The sequence below is a fragment of the Lampetra planeri genome, chromosome 61 (assembly GCF_965212315.1).
Source record: "Lampetra planeri chromosome 61, kcLamPlan1.2.h2, whole genome shotgun sequence".
Lineage (NCBI taxonomy): Eukaryota > Metazoa > Chordata > Hyperoartia > Petromyzontiformes > Petromyzontidae > Lampetra > Lampetra planeri.
In genome coordinates this window covers 3,573,685-3,600,917 of record NC_136167.1, presented here as the reverse complement: position 1 = coordinate 3,600,917, position 27,233 = coordinate 3,573,685, and the positions used below count along the sequence as shown (strand labels likewise).

At 49.1% G+C, this 27,233-nt stretch overlaps 1 protein-coding gene across 1 annotated transcript in view; it reads left to right on the top strand.

The window, feature by feature from the left end:
- LOC144736554 (IgGFc-binding protein-like) overlaps positions 1 to 27,233 on the top strand; it is a 77,641-nt gene that overhangs the window by 9,474 nt on the left and 40,934 nt on the right. The window contains exons 4-11 of the mRNA XM_078619104.1: positions 11,773 to 11,940; positions 13,198 to 13,342; positions 16,961 to 17,123; positions 20,228 to 20,363; positions 21,595 to 21,762; positions 22,611 to 22,651; positions 23,833 to 23,918; positions 25,007 to 25,280. Of these exons, the coding sequence (XP_078475230.1) occupies positions 11,773 to 11,940; positions 13,198 to 13,342; positions 16,961 to 17,123; positions 20,228 to 20,363; positions 21,595 to 21,762; positions 22,611 to 22,651; positions 23,833 to 23,918; positions 25,007 to 25,280 (1,181 nt within the window). The remainder of the gene's footprint in view (positions 1 to 11,772; positions 11,941 to 13,197; positions 13,343 to 16,960; positions 17,124 to 20,227; positions 20,364 to 21,594; positions 21,763 to 22,610; positions 22,652 to 23,832; positions 23,919 to 25,006; positions 25,281 to 27,233) is intronic.

The following is a 27,233-nucleotide window of genomic DNA, read 5'->3' as shown; positions in this document are numbered from 1 at the left end:
ACACATCATGTATCAAACAATCTCCCTGTAACTCTAGAACCCTGTTACTAATACACTTGCTGTATCAAACAATCTGCCTGTAACTCTATAACCTGTTACTAATACACATCATGTATCAAACAATCTCCCTGTAACTCTATAACCTGTTACTAATACACATCATGTATCAAACAATCTTCCTGTAATTCTAGAACCTTGTTACTAATACACATCATGTATCAAACAATCTGCCTGTAACTCCATAACCTGTTGCTAATACACATCATGTATCAAACAATCTCCCTGTAACTCTAGAACCCTGTTACTAATACACTTGCTGTATCAAACAATCTGCCTGTAACTCTATAACCTGTTACTAATACACATCATGTATCAAACAATCTCCCTGTAACTCTATAACCTGTTACTAATACACATCATGTATCAAACAATCTGCCTGTAACTCTGGAACCCTGTTACTAATACACATCATGTATCAAACAATCTCCCTGTAACTCTGGAACCCTGTTACTAATACACATCATGTATCAAACAATCTGCATGTAACACTATAACCTGTTACTCATACACATCATGTATCAAACAATCTGCCTGTAACTCTATAACCTTGTTACTAATACACATCATGTATCAAACAATCTCCCTGTAACTCTGGAACCCTGTTACTAATACACATCATGTATCAAACAATCTCCCTGTAACTCTAGAACCTTGTTACTAATACACTTGCTGTATCAAACAATCTGCCTGTAACTCTATAACCTGTTACTAATACACATCATGTATCAAACAATCTGCCTGTAACTCTATAACCTGTTACTAATACACATCATGTATCAAACAATCTGCCTGTAACTCTATAACCTGTTACTAATACACTTGCTGTATCAAACAATCTCCCTATAACTCTAGAACCTTGTTACTAATACACATCATGTATCAAACAATCTGCCTGTAACTCTATAACCTGTTACTAATACACATCATGTATCAAACAATCTGCCTGTAACTCTAGAACCTTGTTACTAATACACATCATGTATCAAACAATCTGCCTGTAACTCTAGAACCTTGTTACTAATGTAGGGGTGTTAGAGAGAGAGCCCGTTATGCATGGCAGCCTATGGTAAACAAACACAGTAGGCGGGGCTACATGAGTGCACGAGCAGGTGCCCTCTGCGACGTCCGCGCCAGACACCCTGGGGGGTCGATTCGGTCGTTATGATCCCCCGGGGCCCCACCCCTCAGGGAGGGGTTGGGTATAAAAGGGGAATGTATCGAAGGGCTCGGGAGTGATGTTTAGCTAAAGGAGAGAAGACGGAAGACGTCTTAGAGAGAGCCCTGGACTCCCCCTGGTACGCCGTCCTTATCAGGACCGCGCAGGCTCGAGCCAGTGGCGTGGTACCAGGGCCAGAGCCAGTGCTGGTCTGGACTCTGGGTACCGGGCCCGACTGACCAGTGTCGGGCCAAGATAGCCTCCCCTAGCCCATTAGTGGAGGACTCAGAGGCAGGCTAGGGTTAGCTAGAGAGGTGTGTCCTCAGATAGACGGGTGAGGGGGGCCGATACCCCCTCAAATGTGTATGTCACAACGTTGGTGTTAAATAAACAAGTGTGCCTCCAACTCCGGTGTGAACGAGTCGTGAGCGTTACTACATCTGGCGTCAGAAGTGAAACAAAGTACGAACATGGATACACGCCGGACGACTCGAGTCGGGGTACCAGAGGCAGAAGACACCACTGCAGTCGGAGGGCCCGAGACGGCTGAAGATGCCATCGACCAGCCGGGGCTGGGCGCATCCACGCCACAGCAGCTGGAGGAAGGGGAGCCGTCGATGGAGGGGCTGAGGGAGGCGCACGCGAAGCTGACCGAGCTGCTGTACGCCGCAGCCGCCATGCTCGACACCATCACGCAGCTGGGGGCTGCGGGACCGCCACGGGGCAACGGCAGCCGACGATCACAGCGCCTTCCCGCCATTTCCACGGAGCAACATTTTGAAACTCCCGCCATCGCCGCAGCTGCTGTTGAGGGCGTGGCCGCTCTAAGCATCGCGTCCAACGGCGGGAGTACAGTACCTGCCGCGTCACCACCAACGGGCGGAACGTCACCACGGGTGCGACCGGCGATGCCATCGCTGGTTCGTGCCGACGCTGAGTTGAGTGAGGCGGACGAGGGAGTGCGTTCTTCCTCTGCAGCCGCTGCCTTACATCAGCGGCTACCTCCACTCAAGGAATTTGTGGGCGAGGATGGCGACTGGGGCGGCTTCCAGCGGCGCTTCCTCGCTCACCAGGAGATGGCACAGTGGACAGACGCCGAGGCTCTCCGCGCGCTGCCAGCACTTCTCGACAGCGACGCCCTCGCCACTCTAACATCGGCTTCGAAGGAGAGGCGCTCCACGCTGCGGAAGGCGATGCAGGTGCTGTCGGCGGTATATGGTCCACCATCGGACTGTCGCCAACTCTTTTACGATCGCCAGCGGGGGACGAAGGAGTCGCCCCTGGCGTACCGCACAAGCCTCCTGGCACTGGCGAAGGAGGCCTTTCCACGAATGGATGACGAGGGTGTCGACGCCATGGTGACAGAGAAGATACTTTTGCTGGCGGACGACTTAGACATCGTCATTGTCGCACAGGACGATGCAGAGATGTGCTCCCTCCAAGCGGCCCGTCTTCTCCACGCAAACCTGTCCTCTCAACGACGGAAGGCCAGCAAGGCAGCGAGCGGGCGTGCCGTCGCTGCAGCCACCCTCCCGGCGGAAGAGGTTTGCGCCATCGACCATCAACGGCAGCATGGAGCGGGAGTACGGGAGGACCGGGCCGGTTCAAGCCGTCTACAACATCCATCGTCGTCACCAGCGCTTCCACGCTGTTACAACTGCGGCATCCGGGGCCACGTCGCCTCGGGGTGCCGCTCTCCTGGGCAGCGCAGGACGACACCTCAACGGGACGCCGGCCCTCGTCACAAGCTCCACCATCATAATCCGGCGAGTCGCGGCACCCCTCATGCTTGGCCCACGCACACGCCCGTCACACACTCAAACACCGCAGCGAAGGGGGGGCCAATATCGCGTACCATGGCACCAACACGCACCGCTCTGGGTACTCAGATTGAACCCAGCCAGTGGTCCGTGTTGGCCCATCGGGTTGTAGCCGCGTCGTCAGGGTCGTCGGCCGTTGTGGGTCACATCGATGGGGTCGAGGTGCGCATCCTGGTCGATACAGGAGCATCGGCGACCATTATTTCGGAGTTGATTTATAACATTCTCCCTGCCCAAAGCCGTCCTTTGATGCCTGTTAACGTGCCATTCTTTGCTGCTAACGGGGGTTCACTTGGCATCATCGGACAAATTCGTGCCCAAATTTGTGTCGGGGATATTAAATTGTCTGGGCCGATTTTTGTTTCCTCCTCGCTGGCGGTTCCGTGCCTGCTGGGGACGGACTTCCTGGCCAAAATGCCGATTAGGATATTAATCGACCAGGGATGCATTGAGCTCCCATCGGGCCGACGCATGGCGTTTCTGCCATCCCCCGCTACGAGCCGGACGGCGTTCGCGACGGTGCCGGCGTTCGTAGATAGAACGGTGCGCGTTCCTCCGGGGGCGCAAATGTTGATTCCTTTGAAACTTCGGCGGCCCTTCGCTAAGGGCATTGGGGCTCAAGGGGTTCTGTTGGGACCGTCTAGGGCCGGGGTCAGTGGACCTGATTTACTCCCGGCCCAGACCATAGTGAGAGGGGAAGGAGAACCCTTCATCGCGGTCCTCAATGTGGGCTCGCAGACGGTGGTGGTCCCACAGGGGACCGTGCTTGCTCACGCAACGCCGGTGCCCTGTGAGGAACCCGTCGCGAGTCATGTCGGCGCTGTCCCTGCACCGCGACCACATTCGGACAGCGATGAAGGGTGGCTCGAGGCGCTTTGTGCGGGATCGACGGACCTGTCAAATTTAGAGCGTCAACGTCTTAAGACACTACTAAGGGAATTTTCCGACGTTTTCAGTCGGGATAAATACGATTTGGGCTGCACTAATCTGCTGCGTCACCATATTGATACGGGTGACAGCGCGCCAATACGCCAGAATCCTTTTCGGTTGAGTCCCGCCGAAAAGGACCATGTCAAATCGGCTGTTGATGACATGCTAGCCGCCGACATCATTTCTCCCTCCAACAGCCCTTGGGGAGCGCCGATCGTCCTGGTTAAGAAGCAGGACGGTTCGTTGCGGTTTTGCGTTGACTTTCGGCGCCTTAATAAAATTACGGTTGCCGACGCATACCCGCTCCCACGGATGGACGAATCGCTTGACGCCTTGGCGGGAGCGCGATTCTTCTCCACATTGGACTTACTTTCGGGATTCTGGCAGCTTCCTCTGGACGATGATTCAAAGCCTAAAACTGCTTTCCGTACTCCGCACGGCCTGTTTCAATTCAACCGGTTGCCGATGGGCTTACACTCAGCGCCGGCAACTTTCCAGCGGTTGATGGAATTGGTTTTGGCTGGATTGCAATGGGAGTCGTGCCTGATTTATTTGGATGACGTTATTGTCTTTGGCAAAACTTTTGATGAACATCTCCAGAGGTTGCGGGCGGTTTTCCTAAAGATGCGGGCTGCTAATTTGAAATTTAAGCCCCAAAAATGCCATTTGTTACGCGAGTCGGTGCGTTATTTGGGGCACATCGTGGGACGCTCAGGTATTTCTACCGATCCCGCCAAAACGCAGTGTGTAAGCTCCTGGCCGACTCCCACCTCAGTGGGAGAGGTTAGGAGTTTTATTGGGTTTGCGTCGTATTATAGACGCTTCGTCGCTAATTTTGCGACTATAGCAAAACCCCTACACGCTTTAACATCAAAAGGGGTTCGGTTCTGCTGGGGTCAGGAGGAGGAAGCTGCTTTTTGCTCCCTTCGGGACGCTTTGGTAAACGCTCCTCCCCTGATTTACCCTGATTTTTCAAAACCATTCTTGCTCGACACCGATGCGAGCAACACGGGTATTGGGGGCGTGCTCTCCCAGGTGGTTGACGGCGTGGAACGTGTGGTTGCGTACGGCAGTCGGGTGTTGTCTCCAGCGGAGCAACGATATTGTGTCACCCGTAGGGAACTGTTGGCAATTGTCCATTTCATCCAACAGTATCGCCCATATCTGTACGGTCGGCATTTCACCGTCCGCACAGATCATGCGGCACTGCAGTACGCCCTGAGGGTTCAACAGCCATCGGGACAATTGTCCCGATGGTTGGAGGTCCTCCAGGATTACGATTTCCAAACCACATACCGTAAGGGCGTTCGCCACACCAACGCGGACGCTCTGTCGCGCTTGCCAACCACCTCCGAGTGTGCATGCCTCCTGGGGTCTGGACGTTGCAGACCTCCAGGGGACACATCGGTTCCTGTCTTGGCGGCCGCCAACGACGACGATACAGTAGTTACTAATTCGATCGAACAACAGGGCAAAGATTCCCTGTTGGGGTTGCCCGTCATTAAATGGGGGCGCCTCCAGATGGAGGATGTCTCCCTCCTCGGGTGGCGACGTCGCGTTGGCGGTGCGGCGGGGGGAAAAAGAGGTGGTTCCGACGCATGGGAAATGTGCCAAGGCCTGCTGATGCATTGGGACGGGAAGTCGCGTCGACATCGGCTGGTGGTCCCTACTGGGTTGCGGGGCAGGGTGGTATGGGCCGCTCATGAGCGCCTCCTACACCTGGGGACCCAAAAGACTCTCGCCTTGCTGCAACTTGATTTTTATTGGCCTGGCATGACGAGGGATGTTGGGGATTTGTTGGGATCATGCCCTCGATGTGCACAACGCAAACCGCCGGCACGGGAGTCTAACCCGCCCTTGCAATCGATCAAAGTGTCCAGGATAAACGAGCTGGTCGCTCTGGACATTTTGGGACCATTCCCCGCCACCCCCAGGGGGAATAGATATTTGTTGACTGGTGTCGAGTATTTTACACGCTGGCCTATGGCCTGGCCTCTGGCCAACCAGTCGGCAGCAGCCATCGTGGAGGCCTTTGTTCAGGGTTATGTCCTGGACAAAGGTGCTCCGGAGAGGCTGCTGACCGACCAGGGCAGAAATTTTTCCGGTAAACTACTCAGACAAGTCTGTGATCTCCTGGGCACAAAGAAAATTCGAACCTCCCCATATCACCCACAAACTGACGGGATGGTCGAACGGTTGCATCGCACCATCACGTCCATGTTATCACAACAAGTTTCGGACTCGCAAACGGATTGGGACCTACAAATTCAGGGGGTCTTGGCGGCGTACCGGATGGCACCCCATGCAGCTACGGGGTTTTCTCCCTTTTACCTCATGTACGGCCGAGAACCAGACCCGCCTGTTCGTGCCCAGTTGCAGATCCCCGTGCCGCAGGGAAAAACTAATCTGGCTGACCACGTTAAATTTAATCTGGACAAATTGACCGAGGCACGGGATGCTGCAATGCAAAACTCTGACCTCCGTCAGAAGGCGAATGAGCGCCTCAGATTGAGTCGAGCGCACATGCTGCAGTGGAAGCCGGGGGACAAGGCATGGCTGCACTGCCCCCAGGTGCCACTGGCAACCTCCTCTAAACTGGTGCGGCCGTGGCGGGGCCCTGTGGAAGTGGTGGAGGTGTTACGACCGCAGTGCGTGCGCATCAAGTGGGGGAAGCGGCGATGGTTCGTGCACCCCTCTAGGTTAAAACCCTTCTCTGCGGTACACAATCACACTTCACACGCGCGTGGCCAAGCATGTGGGGGGTCGGCCGACTCGCTGGGTCCGTCTCCGTCGCTCTCACCTAATGCCTTGCCGGCTGTGCCACCTTCAGGTGCATCAGGAGTGACGGGCTCACGCCCGATCACCCCTCCTGCGGATACCGAGGGTCACGCGGAGTCGGATGAATGCTCACCCCAAGACGGACAATTGCCACCTGATGGTCCGCCACGCGCGGTTACCCCGTGTGAGGGGCCCGCTGCAAGGACGCGCGCTAAAATGCGCAAACTGTTGTGAGGCCGGAAAATGTGTACATAGCTGTTGTGTTCATTGGATGTTGTGTGGGTGGTGTGTTCCCCACTCCTCGGATGTACATATGTTGGCTTCACCGTGTGTTGTGTGTGCGTGGTGGGTTCCCTGCTGATTGTATATAGGCTGTTTTTTTACGGAATTCGTATTTATTCGGGGGGGGTGCGACGGGTTGTTTTCTCATCTTGCTGTTGCGTTCTTGTTCTGGTTCCTGTTATTGTTCAAAAATAGTGAGGCACACGCGCGGTCAGGGGGTGAAGGCACCTTTATTGTCAAATTTTTGTATGTTGGCAGCCGGGACGGCTGCATGCTATGCGGGGGGGAGTGATGTAGGGGTGTTAGAGAGAGAGCCCGTTATGCATGGCAGCCTATGGTAAACAAACACAGTAGGCGGGGCTACATGAGTGCACGAGCAGGTGCCCTCTGCGACGTCCGCGCCAGACACCCTGGGGGGTCGATTCGGTCGTTATGATCCCCCGGGGCCCCACCCCTCAGGGAGGGGTTGGGTATAAAAGGGGAATGTATCGAAGGGCTCGGGAGTGATGTTTAGCTAAAGGAGAGAAGACGGAAGACGTCTTAGAGAGAGCCCTGGACTCCCCCTGGTACGCCGTCCTTATCAGGACCGCGCAGGCTCGAGCCAGTGGCGTGGTACCAGGGCCAGAGCCAGTGCTGGTCTGGACTCTGGGTACCGGGCCCGACTGACCAGTGTCGGGCCAAGATAGCCTCCCCTAGCCCATTAGTGGAGGACTCAGAGGCAGGCTAGGGTTAGCTAGAGAGGTGTGTCCTCAGATAGACGGGTGAGGGGGCCGATACCCCCTCAAATGTGTATGTCACAACGTTGGTGTTAAATAAACAAGTGTGCCTCCAACTCCGGTGTGAACGAGTCGTGAGCGTTACTACACTAATACACATCATGTATCAAACAATCTGCCTGTAACTCTATAACCTGTTACTAATACACTTGCTGTATCAAACAATCTCCCTATAACTCTAGAACCTTGTTACTAATACACATCATGTATCAAACAATCTGCCTGTAACTCTATAACCTGTTACTAATACACATCATGTATCAAACAATCTGCCTGTAACTCTATAACCTGTTACTAATACACATCATGTATCAAACAATCTGCCTGTAACTCTTGAACCTTGTTACTAATACACATCATGTATCAAACAATCTCCCTATAACTCTAGAACCCTGTTACTAATACACATCATGTATCAAACAATCTGCCTGTAACTCTATAACCTTGTTACTAATACACATCATGTATCAAACAATCTGCCTGTAACTCTGGAACCCTCTTGCTAATACACTTGCTGTATCAAACAATCCCCCTGCAACTCTAGAACCTTGTTACTAATACACATCATGTATCAAACAATCTGCCTGTAACTCTATAACCTGTTACTAATACACTTGCTGTATCAAACAATCTCCCTGTAACTCTAGAACCTTGTTACTAATACACATCATGTATCAAACAATCTGCCTGTAACTCTATAACCTGTTACTAATACACATCATGTATCAAACAATCTGCCTATAACTCTAGAATCTTGTTACTAATACACATCATGTATCAAACAATCTGCCTGTAACTCTATAACCTGTTACTAATACACATCATGTATCAAACAATCTGCCTGTAACTCTGGAACCCTGTTACTAATACACATCATGTATCAAACAATCTCCCTGTAACTCTAGAACCTTGTTACTAATACACATCATGTATCAAACAATCTCCCTGTAACTCTGGAACCCTGTTACTAATACACATCATGTATCAAACAATCTGCCTGTAACTCTATAACCTGTTACTAATACACATCATGTATTAAACAATCTGCCTGTAACTCTAGAACCCTGTTACTAATACACATCATGTATCAAACAATCTGCCTGTAACTCTATAACCTTGTTACTAATACACTTGCTGTATCAAACAATCTGCCTGTAACTCTAGAACCTGTTACTAATACACATCATGTATCAAACAATCTGCCTGTAACTCTATAACCTGTTACTAATACACATCATGTATCAAACAATCTGCCTGTAACTCTAGAACCCCGTTACTAATACACATCATGTATCAAACAATCTGCCTGTAACTCTATAACCTTGCTACTAATGTAATGCGAGCAAGGAAAGGGTGGGCGCTGCCTCCGCACCACTCACGCGGGCCGGAGTATTAGGGGAGGTGGAGCCTGGTCGTCGGGGTGAGTGGGGGCGGAGTCAGGGTCATGTGAGGAGGAGGAGGAGTCAGGGTCACGTGAGGAGGATATAGGGTGAGAACCGGAAGGGGATCGGCAGTCGATGGAGTGAAGAGGAGAGTCCACGTTGGGTTGCCGCCGTGCCATCAGGAATCATATTCACGTAGGTAAAACAATTTAATCCGAGCTGTGAAGTCACACCCTGGCTGCATCAAACATTGCATGGGAACCATGTGACACCCCCATCTGAGAGAACTTTTAGCCAGTTTCCAAAATGATGAAAAATAAGAATAGGTTTTACCATTTCTGGCAACAAAGCAGGTGGCAAGATGTTCAAATACCAAATAGATGCCTTTTGCAAGGCATTAAGACATCACAAGGACATGTAATTAATGCAAACTTAATGCCTTGTAAAAGGTATCAATTTTTTTATTGGCAGAAAGAGTTAAAGCTATTGTTTTGTAGTTGTCACCGGTTACAGAGTTTGTAGGCAATTTTTTAAAATAGTAAGTGTATTCGAAACAGGGTTCCCTGTTAATAACGTTTCTCCTGGACTCGCTCTGCCTGAAAGGCTCCAGAATAACCCGTGGATAACGTTATCCTGGACTCTCTCACTCTGCCTGAAAACTGTTCTCCTATAACGCGGTAGTAGTTGCGTTCCTTAAGAACGCCACGTTATGGTGAAATCGTGTTATAATATATAATCTAGGGGTAAATCACAGTCCGCGACAACGCGTGACATGTGTATGCAGGCTGAACAAAGACCGAGGCGTGTGGGTAGCATCTAGAAGCATCCAGCAGCATCCCGCCTTGTGTGACGATGCTACGCCGAGGCAGTCGTACAACCGCTTATTCCTACTCGCGCGACGTAGTTCCATTCACTTGATCGCGTTATATACAATTCCCATCTGCGTTATAAAACGTGTTTCCTAATACATTCATCGCTTTATATCTAATTCGCGTTATGAAAACACGCAGAGTTACAAGAGAGCAAACTGGAAAAAAATAAAATCGCACACGTGAACCAGAGCTCTACCTTTAGAATATTCATGGGAATCACTTTCCACAATGCACAGCGCTGAACCGCGGGGGGGGGGGGGGTCAGAATTCAGAGGTGGGTGCGGAGATGAGCGGCTCGCAAAAGGGCCTCTAGAGGCTACCCCAATGAAGGCCGCCTTCCTGAGTTGGCAGCTCGCGGATTCAAATAAAGGATGGCACGATACCCCAAGTGACAATTAACGATGCCAGTGAGGATGATTGTGATGTTGATGACAATAGTTTTACCATTTTGATGGCAATGACGTTGATGATGATTATGACAACTCATGATGGTAATAACTGCAATGATGACCATCATGTGGATGCCATTGATGGTGATGATGACGATGGGTTTGCTAACATCAGCGATTATGACAATGATAATGGCCCCTGAGTCGTATGCGAAACTGGTGGAGTTGAATCTAGATTTGAAGTTTTCGTGACTGCAGGGATCCATACTCTTTGGTTCTTTCGGTAAAGTCACGTAGGTATAAAATACAATAAATTAAATCACGACGTTTCGGGCGCAACACAAGCGTCCGTCATCAGGTTGGACAACCACAGCAAGAAACAATTGCTGAAGTGGGCAAAAGCGGCTGCTACAACAAGCGGTCATATAGGCAAGAGAAGGTGGGGGGAGGAGGCAGGGAGGGTGGGGGTGTGGGGTAGGGGGAGTGGAGGCTACAAGTAAGATTCAAGCACCACTCCCCACCCTGGCATTTTCTGTCGTGCTTGAGTCTTACTTGTAGCCTCCACTCCCCCTACCCCACACCCCCACCCTCCCTGTCTCTCCTCCCTGGCTCCTCCCCCCTTCTCTTGCCGAAATGGCCTCTTGTTGCAGCAGCCCCCTTTGCCCACTTCAGCAATTGTTTCTTGCTGTGGTTGTCCCACCTGATGACGGACGCTTGTGTTGCGACCGAAACGTCGTGATTTAATTTATTTGATACCTACGTGACTTTACCGAAAGAACCAAAGAGTATGGTGAAGTTGAAGTCACGCCGCAAGCCCTTTTGGACCCATGAACTGAACCTTAAACGATGCGAATTCAACCCCCGATGAAGCTTAGAGAGCGGAATGGAGCTCAAAAGAACTCGCAAACAAACACCGAGTTGTGAAAGACCCAACGTAGAAGATCCCTGGGGTTTGATCTTCCACGAAGCTCATGGTACACCCTAAATCGCATCCACTGCACACACCCCGGCAGATGCGGATACCTGATGCGCACATCTAAAATTAAAAACACTCCAGTAGGAGCGTGCGACTGTGGTCATCCAGAACATACCCTACAACGTATGACAAAGCAATGCTTCGATCCATAAATACAAAGGATACATTACAGCGATACACAACTCCGCTGCTCCTGATGTGGTTATCTGGGCTTGACCCATCTGAATGTGAAAGTGCGGTTGTTGCTCTGCATCTACATCAGCAACCGTACGACAAGAAGAAGGTGGCAATGATAACAAACACCACTATGCTGATGATATTGGTTGTTGTGGCACACGTGTCTGACCATAGCTTCACAAGGTGTTGCTGGGTGCCCGTGACCATCGCCACTTCTCAGGGCACCTACGACCCTGGAAGCAGCCCGGCGTGGTCCATGATCACCGTACTCAACCCGGGCACCCGGAGCGACACCGGCAGCCCCAACATCTCCCCCATGACCACCTCCAAGCCGCTCATCAAGTACGCAGCAGGGCCAAGCGATTAGAAGACTTGTGGCAAGTTTATGTTGTGACAGGTTTCTACAGGATTGCCCGAAAGTCAGGATACATAGGGTTATTATATAGGGTGGCCCAAAAGTTACATTGGGTTATTTGATTTATTTTAACAAATGTTAAAGTTGGCTACCATTAACAGTAATGCACGATGCGTGATGTCTCTTTTGAAATGAATTTAGGACTTTAAAAACAACGACTACAGGGCATAATCTTTGAGCATTCAACTTCAATTATGTTTTGTTGTCTCGATTTCATTTGGGGTTCTCGGTCAAGTTTTTTTAAACAAAGGATTGGAGGTGATCCCACAGAATGAATAAAAACAGATATTAGCAATGACAGTAGATTAATAAATTAACTTAAAGGATAAACACAAAAAATTATTATGTCAGTGTTGAAAAAACACAACCATGTGTCCTGCTTGTTAAAGAGGTCTGTGGTTCAAGTGTGGTGGCCACCGCTGATTAATGCTGCCCATGTATTGATCATGAAGGACGCCACAGTGGCTAGGAGATGTTAACTACCTCGCCTGGTATACAGGAGGTCGTGGGTTCGATCCCAAACCTGACGCCTGCTCTATGTTTGGCCTTTGCATGTTCTCCCTGGAGACGCATGGATTTTTCTCCAGGTCCTCCAGTTTTCCCCTCCACATTTAGAATCACGCGTTTGGACTATTTGGCTGCTATAATTTTCTGCATAAGCCACTTCATTGAGCTTTCATTTGTGATAGCCAGGTCGCTTCTGCAAAAACAACTACATCGCGCTCAGTGGGCCTTCCCTGGTAAGATCAAAAAGTAAAGATGCACCATTTGCTTCACAGTGGACGTTATGTATCTCGTGACGTCATTTGAAAAATAGTAGACCGTGTGTGTTGATGTCACGGTCCGAATCTATCAGGTGGAGAAAAAATAAATACTCAAGATTTCTTGATTTGGGATAATAAATTAAATAAATACCCCACCCCGCCCCCGGGAGGTTTTCTGTGACTATCATAGAACAGGAAAATATTTCAATCTAAAATTTGAAACTTTCGTGACTGCAGGAATCCATACTCTCTTTTTCCCACTTGCAGGCCCATTCTGCGTACACCTTGTACCCCACAGAGACAGCCGCCAGTGTGCCGGTTCCCTTGATGCGAGATGTTGATACGAGGCGACGTGAGCTGCCGAAGCGTGCGAGCGCCCCGCAAAATTAAACATCGGCGGGTGTGACGGACGTCCCGCAGGCTCAAAGTGGGCTGCACCACGGTGTGGAGCATCCCTGTGCTGGACTCCGACAAGGATGTGGTGAAGTGTCGCTACGCCAACAGGGACAGCCTCGACGAGTGCGGGAGCATCTGTGGAGTCGCGCCCTTCGGAACTCTGGACGGGGTGCGTCCTGTCGCATCCATTACCCCTTCTCCCACTGGCACAATCCGAGCCGTGCCGGCCCGGGTACTCTCACGGTACAGGTGATGTTTCCACTTATTACTACTGAGCCACGCTGTGACCCAAATACTATTTAATGGTTTCACAAGACATCGATCTGAATGCAGCCTGGGGCAGGGCTGCAGACGCATTTGTTACAGGTGACGTCATGTCAATACACCGACACACAGAATCACCTCGCCATCGACTGTACGTGCTTCTCGTCTCATTCATGTGGAAAACCGGTACATGTGGCAGGTAACCGGATGGATGAGACTTCAGAGCACTGAACTCAAATCCCCGGATTCAAATTCCGGTTTCAGTCATGCATGATTGAAATGGGTTCTCAAGTATAGCAAACTGATGGTCTCTGCACGGTCACCGGTAACCTACGGGTTTCATAGACTGCATAGAGACCCATTGACACACAGTGGCCTATAGACGCATATAGGCGGAGTTGGGTTTAATCCAGGTTCACAAGTGTAGCAAGTTGATGGTCCCAGACTAGTCACCAAAGACTGCAAAACATAACCCCGTAATATTGACTACACAGTCTTGATGTATAGCAGCAGAATGCACAATCACCCAGCGTTCGTCGTCATAACGCAGAACGTGCACCGTCATAACACAGAACGTGCACCGCCATAACACAGAACGTGCACCGTCATAACGCGGTTTCTGAGCGGTAGACGACAAACTACTTTGAACTGCACGGCTGAGCGGTACAGCGATACAGTACGAGGAATGAAACAGTAACGCAGTGGTGGCATACCATCTCACTGCTGTGTGTGTGTACATCACATCACACTGCTGTGTGTGTGTACATCACATCACACTGTGTGTGTGTGTACATCACATCACACTGCTGTGTGTGTGTACATCACATCACACTGCTGTGTGTGTGTACATCACATCACACTGCTGTGTGTGTGTACATCACATCACACTGTGTGTGTGTACATCACATCACACTGTGTGTGTGTACATCACATCACACTGTGTGTGTGTACATCACATCACACTGTGTGTGTGTACATCACATCACACTGCTGTGTGTGTGTACATCACATCACACTGCTGTGTGTGTACATCACATCACACTGTGTGTGTACATCACATCACACTGCTGTGTGTGTGTACATCACATCACACTGCTGTGCGTGTGTGTGTACATCACATCACATTGTGTGATGTGATGTACATCACATCACACTGTGTGTGTACAGCACATCACACTGTGTGTGTGTGTGTACATCACATCTCACTGCTGCGTGTGTGTACATCACATCACACTGTGTGTGTGTGTACATCACATCTCACTGCTGTGTGTGTGTACATCACATCACACTGTGTGTGTGTGTACATCACATCACACTGTGTGTGTGTGTGTACATCACATCACACTGCTGTGTGTGTGTACATCACATCACACTGCTGTGTGTGTGTGTGTACATCACATCACACTGTGTGTGTGTGTACATCACATCACACTGTGTGTGTGTGTACATCACATCACACTGTGTGTGTGTGTACATCACATCACACTGCTGTGTGTGTGTACATCACATCACACTGCTGTGTGTGTGTGTGTACATCACATCACACTGTGTGTGTGTGCTACATCACATCACACTGCTCTGTGTGTGTACATCACATCACACTGCTCTGTGTGTGCTACATCACATCTCACTGCTGTGTGTGTGTGTGCTACATCACATCACACTGCTCTGTGTGTGTACATCACATCACACTGTGTGTGTACATCACATCTCACTGCTGTGTGTGTGTACATCACATCACACTGCTGTGTGTGTACATCACATCTCACTGCTGTGTGTGTGTACATCACATCACACTGTGTGTGTGTGTACATCACATCTCACTGCTGTGTGTGTGTACATCACATCACACTGTGTGTGTGTGTACATCACATCACACTGTGTGTGTGTGTACATCACATCACACTGCTGTGTGTGTGTACATCACATCACACTGCTGTGTGTGTGTGTGTACATCACATCACACTGTGTGTGTGTGTACATCACATCACACTGTGTGTGTGTGTACATCACATCACACTGCTGTGTGTGTACATCACATCTCACTGCTGTGTGTGTGTACATCACATCACACTGCTGTGTGTGTACATCACATCACACTGCTGTGTGTGTACATCACATCTCACTGCTGTGTGTGTGTACATCACATCACACTGTGTGTGTGTGTACATCACATCTCACTGCTGTGTGTGTGTACATCACATCACACTGTGTGTGTGTGTACATCACATCACACTGTGTGTGTGTGTACATCACATCACACTGCTGTGTGTGTGTACATCACATCACACTGCTGTGTGTGTGTGTGTACATCACATCACACTGTGTGTGTGTGTACATCACATCACACTGTGTGTGTGTGTACATCACATCACACTGCTGTGTGTGTACATCACATCTCACTGCTGTGTGTGTGTATATCACATCACACTGTGTGTGTGTGTACATCACATCACACTGCTGTGTGTGTGTACATCACATCACACTGCTGTGTGTGCTACATCACATCACACTGCTGTGTGTGTGTACATCACATCACACTGTGTGTGTGTACATCACATCTCACTGCTGTGTGTGTGTACATCACATCTCACTGCTGTGTGTGTGCTACATCACATCTCGCCAAACTTTATCAGGACATTATTTATGGGCGGGAAATTGTTTTCGCGGAACGCGTTTTTCGCTCAACGCGGAACCTTTCAACAATGCATCTACTACTACTACTACCGCATTAAACGAGGACTTGCTATACCCATCTCTACACTATAGATTATCCCAGAGTCGAGGGAAAATACATTTAAAAGTGTAGCATGAGAGCAGTTGACTTGAGCTAGACAGTCGCAAGTTCATTTAGTGCCTTGTAGGTTAATATCAGAAAGTTAAATTGAACAAAGAAGGGCATAGGGGGGGGGGGGCGGTCGATGGTGTGTTGGAGGAGTTGCAACGACGTAAGTAAAGCTGCCTGGAATAGGGAACAGCTGTCACTGGACTGGAAAAAGACAATCATCAATCCACCAAATAAGCGGGATTCGGAGATGTGGGAACGCGACGGGCACGAGGGGAAGGTAGCCAGAACTGGCGCCAACATTTGTCCAATTTTGAGAAGTCTGACCGACCGCATGCATCGGCGAACGAACGAACGTGCGTCGCTTTGTGGCAGAGGTGTGGACTCGAGTCATGCGACTTGGACTCGAGTCAGACTCGAGTCATGATTTTGATGACTTCAGACTCGACTTGGACTTGCCTCATCTTTGACTCGACTTGACTCGGGACTCGAGAGCAAAGACTTGAGACTTACTTGTGACTTGCACAACAATGACTTTGTCCCACCTCAGAGGTGTGGACTCGAGTCATGCGACTTGGACTCGAGTCAGACTCGAGTCATGGTTTTGATGACTTCAGACTCGACTTGGACTTGCCTCATCTTTGACTCGACTTGACTCGGGACTCGAGAGCAAAGACTTGAGACTTACTTGTGACTTGCATAACAATGACTTTGTCCCACCTCTGCTTTGTGGTGCAGGACGCGTGCACCGTCACGTTCACGGTGCCCACCAACGCCTCGGGCCTCTGGGCCCTGGCGCTGATGATCGAGGACTTCCCACGCAGCAGCATCACCATGGACTCCACCTCGTACTCCCCCAGCAGCCCGCTCTCCAGCATCCCGCTGCAGGTCCTCTTCGAGAGTGAGTCGCGCACACCCGTCAGGCGCATCGTGATGTCACGAAGGGGCCGTCCATAAATTACATCACGCGATTTTTGACGATTTTTTTACCCCCCCCCCATCGTCACACGGCGTCACAAACAGTCAGACCCCCCCCTCGAATATGACGCCCAAAAAAAAAAACATGCTTCAAATCGCTTTAAACTATTGTCATTATAGTGCGTATTTAATGTGGCGCTGCACTCTGATGTTGTAGGAGAAAACATTTATTAAAGAGTCTATTTAATTAAGTAGAACGTGTTGTCTATATTTATTTAAAGTTGTGCATTTTGATGTGACGTCACATTTCTCAACCCCCCCCCCCCCCTCGTCACACATCGTCACAATTGTCTGACCCCCCCCCTAGGTGCGTGACGTCATTTATGGACGGCCCCGAAGTGATGTGCTCCGTAATTTTCAGATTAAATAAAAAAAATATATATTATTTAATAATCCTGAAATCGGGGCTAGATGTCAAATTTAGAATGATCCGATATTTTGTGGTTTAGGATCAAAGCATGACGTCACAAGATATGACATCACATTTCACGTAAAAAAAATTCCACCAATTGTGGCATCGGGTAATGTCACTACTTTTAGCAGAAATAAAGATCTCGTGTTTCCTATTATTCGGCTTTCATATGACATTGTTATGTGATGTAAGGCAGTTCAAAATGCTGAGCCTTTTAAGTGCGCTGTACATAAAAATATTATTGGGTGTTTTGGAAACGCGTTTTGATGCTAAGTTGATGCGTGCTGCTACCCATGTGCAGTCTTCTTTTCAGTTGTGCTCCTTAATTTCGTTGGTGCTTCAGCACTTGTGTTATACTTGTGTAAACAATAGTTGATGATTCCTGTAATTCTGCCCAAGCTGACAACAAGCTCTGAAGAGGGGATGTACTTATCCAATGAATGGGACTGAATGAGTGGCCGATAGCCTTGTTAGGCTGTGCCCTCCACCACTCAAGTCGCTTTTCAAGACAAAAATATACTAATCTTATCACCCGGGTTCGTCTTCATTTTACCAAACCAATCTAAATTCCAGCAAAAACAAGCAAAATTAATTGCAAAAGAGTTCATACATTTCGCATCATCATCATCATCATCTTTATAATCCTCCGTCTTTACTCTTTGGTTCTTTCGGTAAAGTCACGTAGGTAGAAAAAAATTATAGATCACGACGTTTCGATCGCAACACAAGCAGCCGTCTTCAGGTGAAGACGGTGACTTTCCCGAAAGAACCAAATAATATGTATTCCTGCAGTCATGATAGCTTCAAATCAGTCCTCTGTCTTGTGCCAACATGCTCAAGTGGTGCCACATCTTTCTGGCAGCAATCTCTTATGTGGTCGTCAAGCCAACACACTTTTAATTCTCTTGGTGTTGTCCAACATGTGGTGTCCAAATAATGGCAGTTTCCTTCTCATCACCGTCTACATCGTCTGGACTTCTTCTTATGTGCAGCCTTTGTCTTCTACGTTGGTCACTCTTTGGGTCCAGTTTAGATACCATATCCTCCTGTAGCAATTCATTTCGAGTGCAAATATCTAAATTGTATTTATTCTAGATTTGAAGCTTTCGTGACTGCAATGATTCATACTCTTAGTTCTTTCGGTAAAGTCACGTAGGTAAAAATGAAATAAAAATTGATAAAAATAAAACAATAAAAATCACGACGTTTCGGCCACAACGCAAGCAGCCGTCCTCAGGTGAAGAAACAGAGCTGTCGGATTATTATTTTATTATTTCCATTCTACGTGACTTTACCGAAAGAACCAAGAATATGAATCCCTGCAGTCACGAAAGCTTTAAATCGAAATCTAAATTGTATTTTGATTGTTATTGTGATCTAACATCGAATTGGGATTTTTTTGCACAGTTTAGTACGCAGCATAAACAAACGGTGCTTTTTCTGGAATATTTTATTGTTTTTGTAGGGGATGTTTCAATTTGCGTACAGTAAATTTTTAATGTATCTTGCAATTGTATTGCTTGTTGCGGTTGCACCCGAATCAAGAGCCGAATGGCTCACAGGGTTATTCCAAATAAATGAAATGAAAACTGAAACTTTAAATGTCCAAGTCTCGCAGGCATACAAATCTGCACTGAACATGCATGTTCTTAAGATGTTCAGTTTGGTATTCTAGCTGATTTGTTTGCTTCTCCAGATGTTATTGAATCCTGCCATGACTCCTTTTGCCTTTGAGATCTTTGCTCTGATGTTTTTCGTGCAGTCATCGTTCTATGTTAGTAGACTTCCCAAGTATACAAATTCCTTTAAATTCACAATCATGCTGCTTTCTATTCTAACTCTTTTTTCTCAATGTCCTCCCTTCCGAGTACCATTGTCCACATTAATCCTCAGCCCTGCATCCTTTCCTGACTTATTCAGCGTACAAACTCTTTCCTGCAGTGCTATGAAGCTTTCTTCCATCAGATCTACGTCGTCCACAAATCTCAGGTTGTTTATTGTTTATCCTTGCACAAATATCCCTGTGCCTTTGTCTTGAATGGCATCCATCCCTCTTTCCAAGTATGTGATGAAGTTGTTTGGTGATAGTGGATCTCCCGATCTCATTTCTATTGTTGTTGGGAACCATTCTCCTGTTTCCTGTCCAAACTTGTACTCCTGACTTTGACCTTTCACCTATATCCTGCAGAATCTGCGTCAGTCTTTTCCCTACTCCGTATGATCCTAATGTTTCCCACGTTATGTTGCTGTTAGGATTTTTGATTCATTTGCTTCCTGATGGCGTCGTAGCTGCTGCTCGATTGGAGACGCAGACCTTGTTGATCTGGGCGACGTACGAGCTGGTGGCCTTCTTTAATATGAGTGTACATTTCTAAAAGCTCATAAAAGCTCGTAAAATTGTCGGATGTCAAAGGTCACGGGTCGTTTAGCGTGATGTCCAATGTTTTGCTCTACGTGCTGGAAGCTTCTTCAGCACGTGGAAAAAAGAAAGAAAAAAAACCCATCGGACATCACGGGTAACCAGAAAAACCAGGCCAGGGAGCCGAAAAGCACTGAATCACCATGAAAACCTTCGCACGTCTGTGTTTTGTGGTCGTCTTGTTTTTCTCTGGCAGTCGAGACTGGAAGTTCTTGCTCGGGTCCATTTTTCACGGGAGTGACGCCTCTGAACGGAAATACGTTCCAAGCTACGCAGGGCGTCCTATTTAAGCTGGAGGTCGACATTTCCCTGCCCAGCGACGCGGCGGCAGGGTGAGTGGGGCTTAAGTCACTGAGTCTGTCCCGTACCGGTGACGTAGAAGATCAGTCCCAAAGCCTCTTGCGTCCTGCACGTTTCACAATTGTTTGGCTGGAACATCCAGGAGCCAAGCTTTGGGACAAAACCTCTACTAGCCGTCTAGACCAGGGACCCGTTGTCAGGCCTGACCCTTGCAATGTCCTATGAGGGCAAGCAAGGGGCCATCTTCCGTTGGAGTTTTTGCACGTGACACATTAACAAAACAGAACTTGAGACGGTTCAATCTTGATTTGAAGCTTTCGTGACTGCAGGAATCCAGACCCTCCTCTTCTACGTGGAGGGTTTTCACACAACTGTTAGATCTTTTAACAGACTGCGAGACAAGAAGGTTCACCTTATCGAGTCACTCACCTTTATATTTTAGGACATGTTTTAGTAGCCTGTCTCTCTCTCTCACCTGAAGACGGTTGCTTGTGTGGCGATTGGAACGTCGTGATCTATTATTATGTTTCTACCAACGTGACTTTACCGAAAGAACCAAAGAGTATGGATTCCTGCAGTCACGAAAGCTTCAAATCAAGATTATATAATAGGCAAACATTTACATATGCAAAATAAGAAAAATATTGAAAGGTTAAACGGATTTTTAATCTGTAAGAAACTTTCCACAAAAAGGGAAAATTTTTAATCACAGCTAAAACAATGAAATATAAGGACTCTTCTACTTACGAACATTCGACTTACAACTTTGAGAGATACGAACAAACCTGCCCATATATCCACTTCCCTATTTGGACCGAGAGTCATAAGTTGAACCGCCACGCAATAGATGGCGGTGGCGGCATCTACACGAAGAACCAGTCGCATCTACATCCACAGGAGATTATACAACTTTTAAATCAATTTCCAGTGTTTAGTGTACATGCCGTATACCATGTTTGGAATAGACAGCAGCAAAGTTGAGCTTTTGAACACATCGACTGACGAACAAACCTCTGGAACCTAACTCGTTCGTAAGTAGGGGAGTCTCTGTACAAACACGATAAATTAACTGTAATAAATAAGAAGCAAAATTCAAGGTAAAAGATTTTGCATTTTAACCATAAAGCTACTCGCACAGAGAGGCATCCCAGCATCCTCTCCCACGCGTGATGAGCCAGAAAACATCGTTCCAGAAAACATCCCTTTTGACCTCGACCTCATGACCTCGACCTGCTGCTGTTGCTGCTGTGTGTCTCTGCACAGTGTGACGATCGTGCGCTTGGGAACCATCGCGCCCGTCGGGGTGCAGAAGGGTGCCGTCATAGCTGATGCCGGAGACCCGAAGCTCTTCCACACGGCGCTGAGCTGGACCCCTGGCCGGGCGGACGTGCAGAGCCACCAGATCTGCTTCTACGCGTCCGACAGCAACGCGTCAGTAGCCACTCCAGGCCAATAGCGAGTCCGGTAGCATAACTGGCACTGTCGAAAGGAGCAATGAGATGAGAGTGAATTACTTGCAAGTGCATCGACCAATGGTGCGCACTTGTCTGCTTCACACGTGGGACGTTGCAGACCCCGTGGCATTGTGCGACAAAAAGAGGGCCAAGAGCGCCGATCTCGTGGCCACAAGTTGATGACTTGCTCGCAAATCTCTTTGGTTGGGAGGACAAAAAAAGCACGCAGGAAGGAACATCACACCCCTGCTCGCAGGCTAATGTCCCACTGATCAGAGAGGCGCTGTGTACACCTCACGCTACCACTTGGGGGACCCCTTGGGTTATATTGCAGCCGGTCGTTAGGTTGGACGAGATGAGATGTGATGCAAATCGCAACAGATCTGTGTTTAGTATAAGATTGGAGCTGTTTGCTGTTTGGGTTATGATTCCTTCAACTTGTGGGGCTCCCCATTGGTCCTTGCACAGCAAGTCCTCGTTTAGCGCGCTGGATGTGTTCCTAAAGAGTCGTGCTGCGTTAAAGCGAAAAACGCGTTCGGCGAAAACTGTACTTCTACGCGCACGCCGTGAGACGGCAGGACAAATAACTGAGTGTATGTCGCCGCTCAAGAAAGTAGTTCGTGATTGACAACTCGTAAACCGCGTTATAACGGTGTGCACGTTCCGCGTTGTAACGCGTTAGCTCACCCGCGCGTTAGCTCACCCGCGCGTTAGCTCACCCGCGCGTTAGCTCACCCGCGCGTTAGCTCACCCGCGCGTTAGCTCACCCGCGCGTTAGCTCACCCGCGCGCGTTTACTCACCCAATGTGTGCCGTGTGTGAGCAGCCAGGAGACGGAGCTGCGCTGCGTCAATGTCGTCGTCGAAGGTGAGCCAATCGCATCGCTCAACGCCCACACGCACGTTCATCCTCATCACAGCTGGGACCCTGAAATTAGTTTAACCAATCGATTGATCCACCAATGATCGATTACTCCACCAAGTGTGTTTCTGTCGTTTTTGTAACTCGCTGACCCGCCTCCTACTGGACATCTGTGAAGAGCTTCATAGCTCATCGGATTCCTGCAGGATAAAATATCGATTCTGATTCTGAACTCGACGGGTAAGGTAGAAAATCGCGGAAAGAGGCGTCACCTCTGTCGCCTTCAGATTGATTAACTATCTGATTGGTCGAGCCATTGCTAGCATATAAATAGGGGGGTTTGGGAACAAGTCTCACTTCTCTTCTCACGTGTGCCGCTGGATGGGAGGAAATGGACGGGGCTTCATTGACTTAATTGGAGTCACGCTTGGCGTTGTTGTTGTTTAGGGGATTTCCTGCCCTCAGGTGACTACGTGTGTCAACGATGCACTGCCAAAAAAAGCAGTCGTCCAGGTCTCTCGAACCCTGAACAATTTCAGAAGTCGTATTATTGTTGTTGTCGTTCTTGTATTTGCTCATGAGATGCAGTGGCTTAAAAACAATCACCACTCGTCGATGACTCTCTCTGCAGATTTATCCGATAGTACGGTGAGAGGACACTGCCACGTGTATGAAAGATTGATGTTACCTTACCCCTGCCCCAACAATAGAAAACTGGCATGTGGTAATTTGGCATTCGCGTCCAATATTATAAGATATTTTTTGGGTTGAATAGCGTGAATATAAATGTGTAGTTAAACCCGCCACCACCACTCGACACAGCCAATCACCTACTCACCCACCCACTCACCTACTCAGTGGTCCATTGGCGTGGAAGTCACCCACCCACTCGCTCACCTACTCACACACCCACTCATCTATTCATCCACCCACTCACCTACTCAGCGGTCCATGGGCCCAGAACTCACAACCGCTGCATAGTGTTTGAGACTCTTTACAGACATTTAACTAGTTCAGAAGATAATGCAGGAGAGAACCGCCCAATACTGTGCATTAAGTTATTGGATTTTCACGTGAATAAAGGTGCTTACTTACTTGCCCCGGGCTGATAATGTGTAAATGAAAATTTCACTGCCTCAGGAGACATGTCCGAGTGTGTCGTGTGTCTTGCCTCGTCTCCACTCTAGGCACCGGCGGACCCATCGCGTTCTCCTACGACAGCATCACCACCAACGACTTCCCCATCGAGTGGACGATCACCTTCAGCGACGAGGTGAGGAAAGGTCCGACGATGTTGCTGAACGTTAAATCGTTTCTCACGAACATTGATCGACGCTACAACTGCACAGGTTTTCGCGGTTGTGCCACACAGTTCTCCGATATCTCAGGTGTTCCGCGTGTTTTACGACGTTTCGAGCCATGTGCCGAGAGCTTCTTTAGTTCCTGTTCAGTTCCTGAAGAAGCTCCCAGCGCACGGAGCGAAACGTCAGATAACAGGGGACCGTTGCTATCCATGGATCTCTGTGTATGTCTTTGGGGGTTTGTGTGATGAGTTTTTGGGTCTCTGTGTGATGAGTCTATGGGTGTCTAATTTTCTGACCAGTGCTGCATTCTCATTATACTTCATACAGACAGCTGACACTTGCAGTCCCCTTGTCCCGACTGCGGCATTAGAATAGGTGAAATGTAATTGTCCTTGATATCGGGTCAGTTCGCAACCAAATCACTTTCGGAATCACACAAATTAATCTAACAAAATTAAAATCGGATTGTGTAAAGCAACATTCACACAAGGCGTCACAGCCGCTTTACTTAATATAACCCAACTCTGCTTCATCACCAACAGCTGCTTTGTCCACATCTGGGCGAGTAATCGCAGCACGTGCTGATTAACCACGTCGCAAAAAATCGCATTGCAGATCGATGTTTACAAGTCGAGTCCGTCTCTACAGCTGCTCGTCAACGTTTGCACAGACGTCCACACATAAGTGATTCAGTTTCATGCACGCTACCAGGTTGGGTTCACTGAGCTATTTCGCTCTTTTTAAAATAGTTTCCTTGCCACAAATGATATCTCAACGAAGTGGCTTATTAGGTGGAAATGTATGGCAGCCAAATACTCGAAACGTGTGATGTTGGTTAGAAAAGTTAAGGAAAAAACCAGAGGACCCGGAGGAAAATCCACGCGACCACGGGGAGAAACATGCAAACTCCAAATATACAGACGTCGGGGTCGGGATCGAACCCACGACCTCCTGCATACCAGGCGAGGTAGTTAACATCTCTTAGCCACCGTCTAAGCGAGCGCCCTACATACACGCCTTGCTCGCTCTGCCGCGCTCCCTACTCCACCCCCTGCAGATCGTCCTGCCCACCGTGTCGAGGTACTTCCGCTTCTGGGAGCTGCGCAGCGGCCGTGAGGTGTACCGCGTGGACGGCACCACGGTCACGCTGCTGCCCAACGGCACGGCGGTCCGCTTCACCACGCCGTCGTCCGTGTTCGGCGGCGGCGTCCCGCTCTACGTCACCGTGGACGAGGGCGCCGCCATGATGGTCGTCAACGGCTCCGTCGTCACCAAGAGCAACGCGCGCAGCCGCAAGGACTGGGTGTTCACGCTGCGCAAGAAGGTCTACGGTGAGCAGCATCAATCACTCGAGTGACAGCGCGGCGCTGGCGTGGTGGTGAATCGGTCGATCGTTCGATCGATGAATAAAATGGCCGCGGATTACTTCGCAAGTAAACGTGACGTCACAATGATTGACTGGGCCAAATTTCAGTCCCCTCCCATGGCTATTTCCCCCGTTCTTTTTCCGATCAGAGCCACTATTTGTGAAATAAGTTTGGAATTGATGGCAGGTGGGTTATAAACGTTCAGAAACGTTTTGTTGTATGCCGTGCACCTTACCTGCGAGAATATATTTATCCTGGGGTCCAGCATAAGCATGTCTACTGAAATACAATAAAAAATGTTCAAACATCAAATATACACCTTTTGCAAGGCATCAAGTCTGCATTAACCACACACTCTTGTGGCAAAACATGCAAACAAACATGCTATTTGGTGTTTGAACATCTTAACAGCTGTTTTATTGCCATACAGGGTAAGGGCCTATTCTTATTTTTCATTATTCTTGATACTTGCAAAAAGGTCACCATAGATACAAAAACTAATATTGACCGGGATAGTCATAACCCTGCTACCCGAAGTAGAAACGGCATGCTATACTTGCCCTACCCTGGTTGAGAAAGTGAAAAAACCCACCATTTAAGAAGGGTGGACTGTTTCTTAATGTGGGTGATTCAGGCCATTAACATTTAAAGAAATGATGTTGGGGCGAGGGGGGGGGGGTGTCGCAGATATTGAAAGTGAGGGGGGACTCGGGTCCATCGCACCAGGCATTACTGCCGGGAACAGAGCCGGGTCAAAGGGAAGTATCCGAGTTCTCCCGATTGGGACACAACAGCTGTCGCGCGCGGGAAAAATGTGGAAAGAAAACTTTCACAAAATTTAGTAGGGGAACACGAAAATAGATGCCACTGCGCTCAAAACCGAGCCCAGACGTAGTCAACCATGGACTCCCGATGACACCAAAGTGCAGTGCTCAAGGCCAGACCCTATTACCAAATGCGACCCGCAACAAGAGAAATAATACCATTCAACACAACAAAACAACCACTTGCAACCAGAGTTTAACAGACAGGAGAGAGAAGGGGAGACGGCCTAGAGAGAGGAGAGGGAGAAGCCGAAGTGGGAGGGGGAAGAAGCCAAAGCGCCAGACCCGACCGAGACTGTGAGCGGGGGAGAGAGAGAGGCTGGAGGACTGCATGGACGCCTCCCATTACACGCCACCATCCGAAGACTGCACGATGCTGCCCGGGCACCGGTGTCGTGGCCCCGGGTTGTCCTGCACTGCTGAAGGCCAAAAGGTCCCCGTCTTAAACACTCCAACTCAGGATCGGCCTCCAATCCCATTCACGCCTTGCAGAATCTGCTGCACTTCTTTAAACCTCGTTGCTTCATCCACCGTCAGAAAATACAGCCTTCTTCCCCCAACTTGGATTCGTATCTTTGCCGGGTAAAGCAACTGGGAGCGTATCCCGGCTCTCCCCACCAAGTCCCTGTGCAAGGGCAGGGGACGATTCCTCTTCTTGGCATCCGCTGGAGTGATAAAAACACGGTTGGCCCTGCAGAAGGGTGCCCATGCCTATTGCGGCCCAAGTTGCCTTCAAAGCTTCAGAGGCGCCATGGCAGATCGCAAACAGGATCAGCAGGGGACGAGGTCTCACGTTATTCGACTCCATCAGGTCCCTCCCACCCGGCATTCCTGTACTATCCCCTCCGACTTCACAGGCTGTGTGCCGGGAGATTCCAAACTTCTTCGAGCTTTGGGCAGGTGCTGCTGAATGGAGGCGAGAGAGCACCTTGACTCCCTCGGGGAGGCCGTAGGCCAGAGGTCGCAACCGGGTACCCGATACCCATACCCTACCCGATACCCGGCTACCCGTACCCAGCCGGGTACGGGTACCCGTTTGCGACCCTGGTGAGGCCGGGTACGGGTACGGGAAGGCCGTGAGTCACTGATGAGT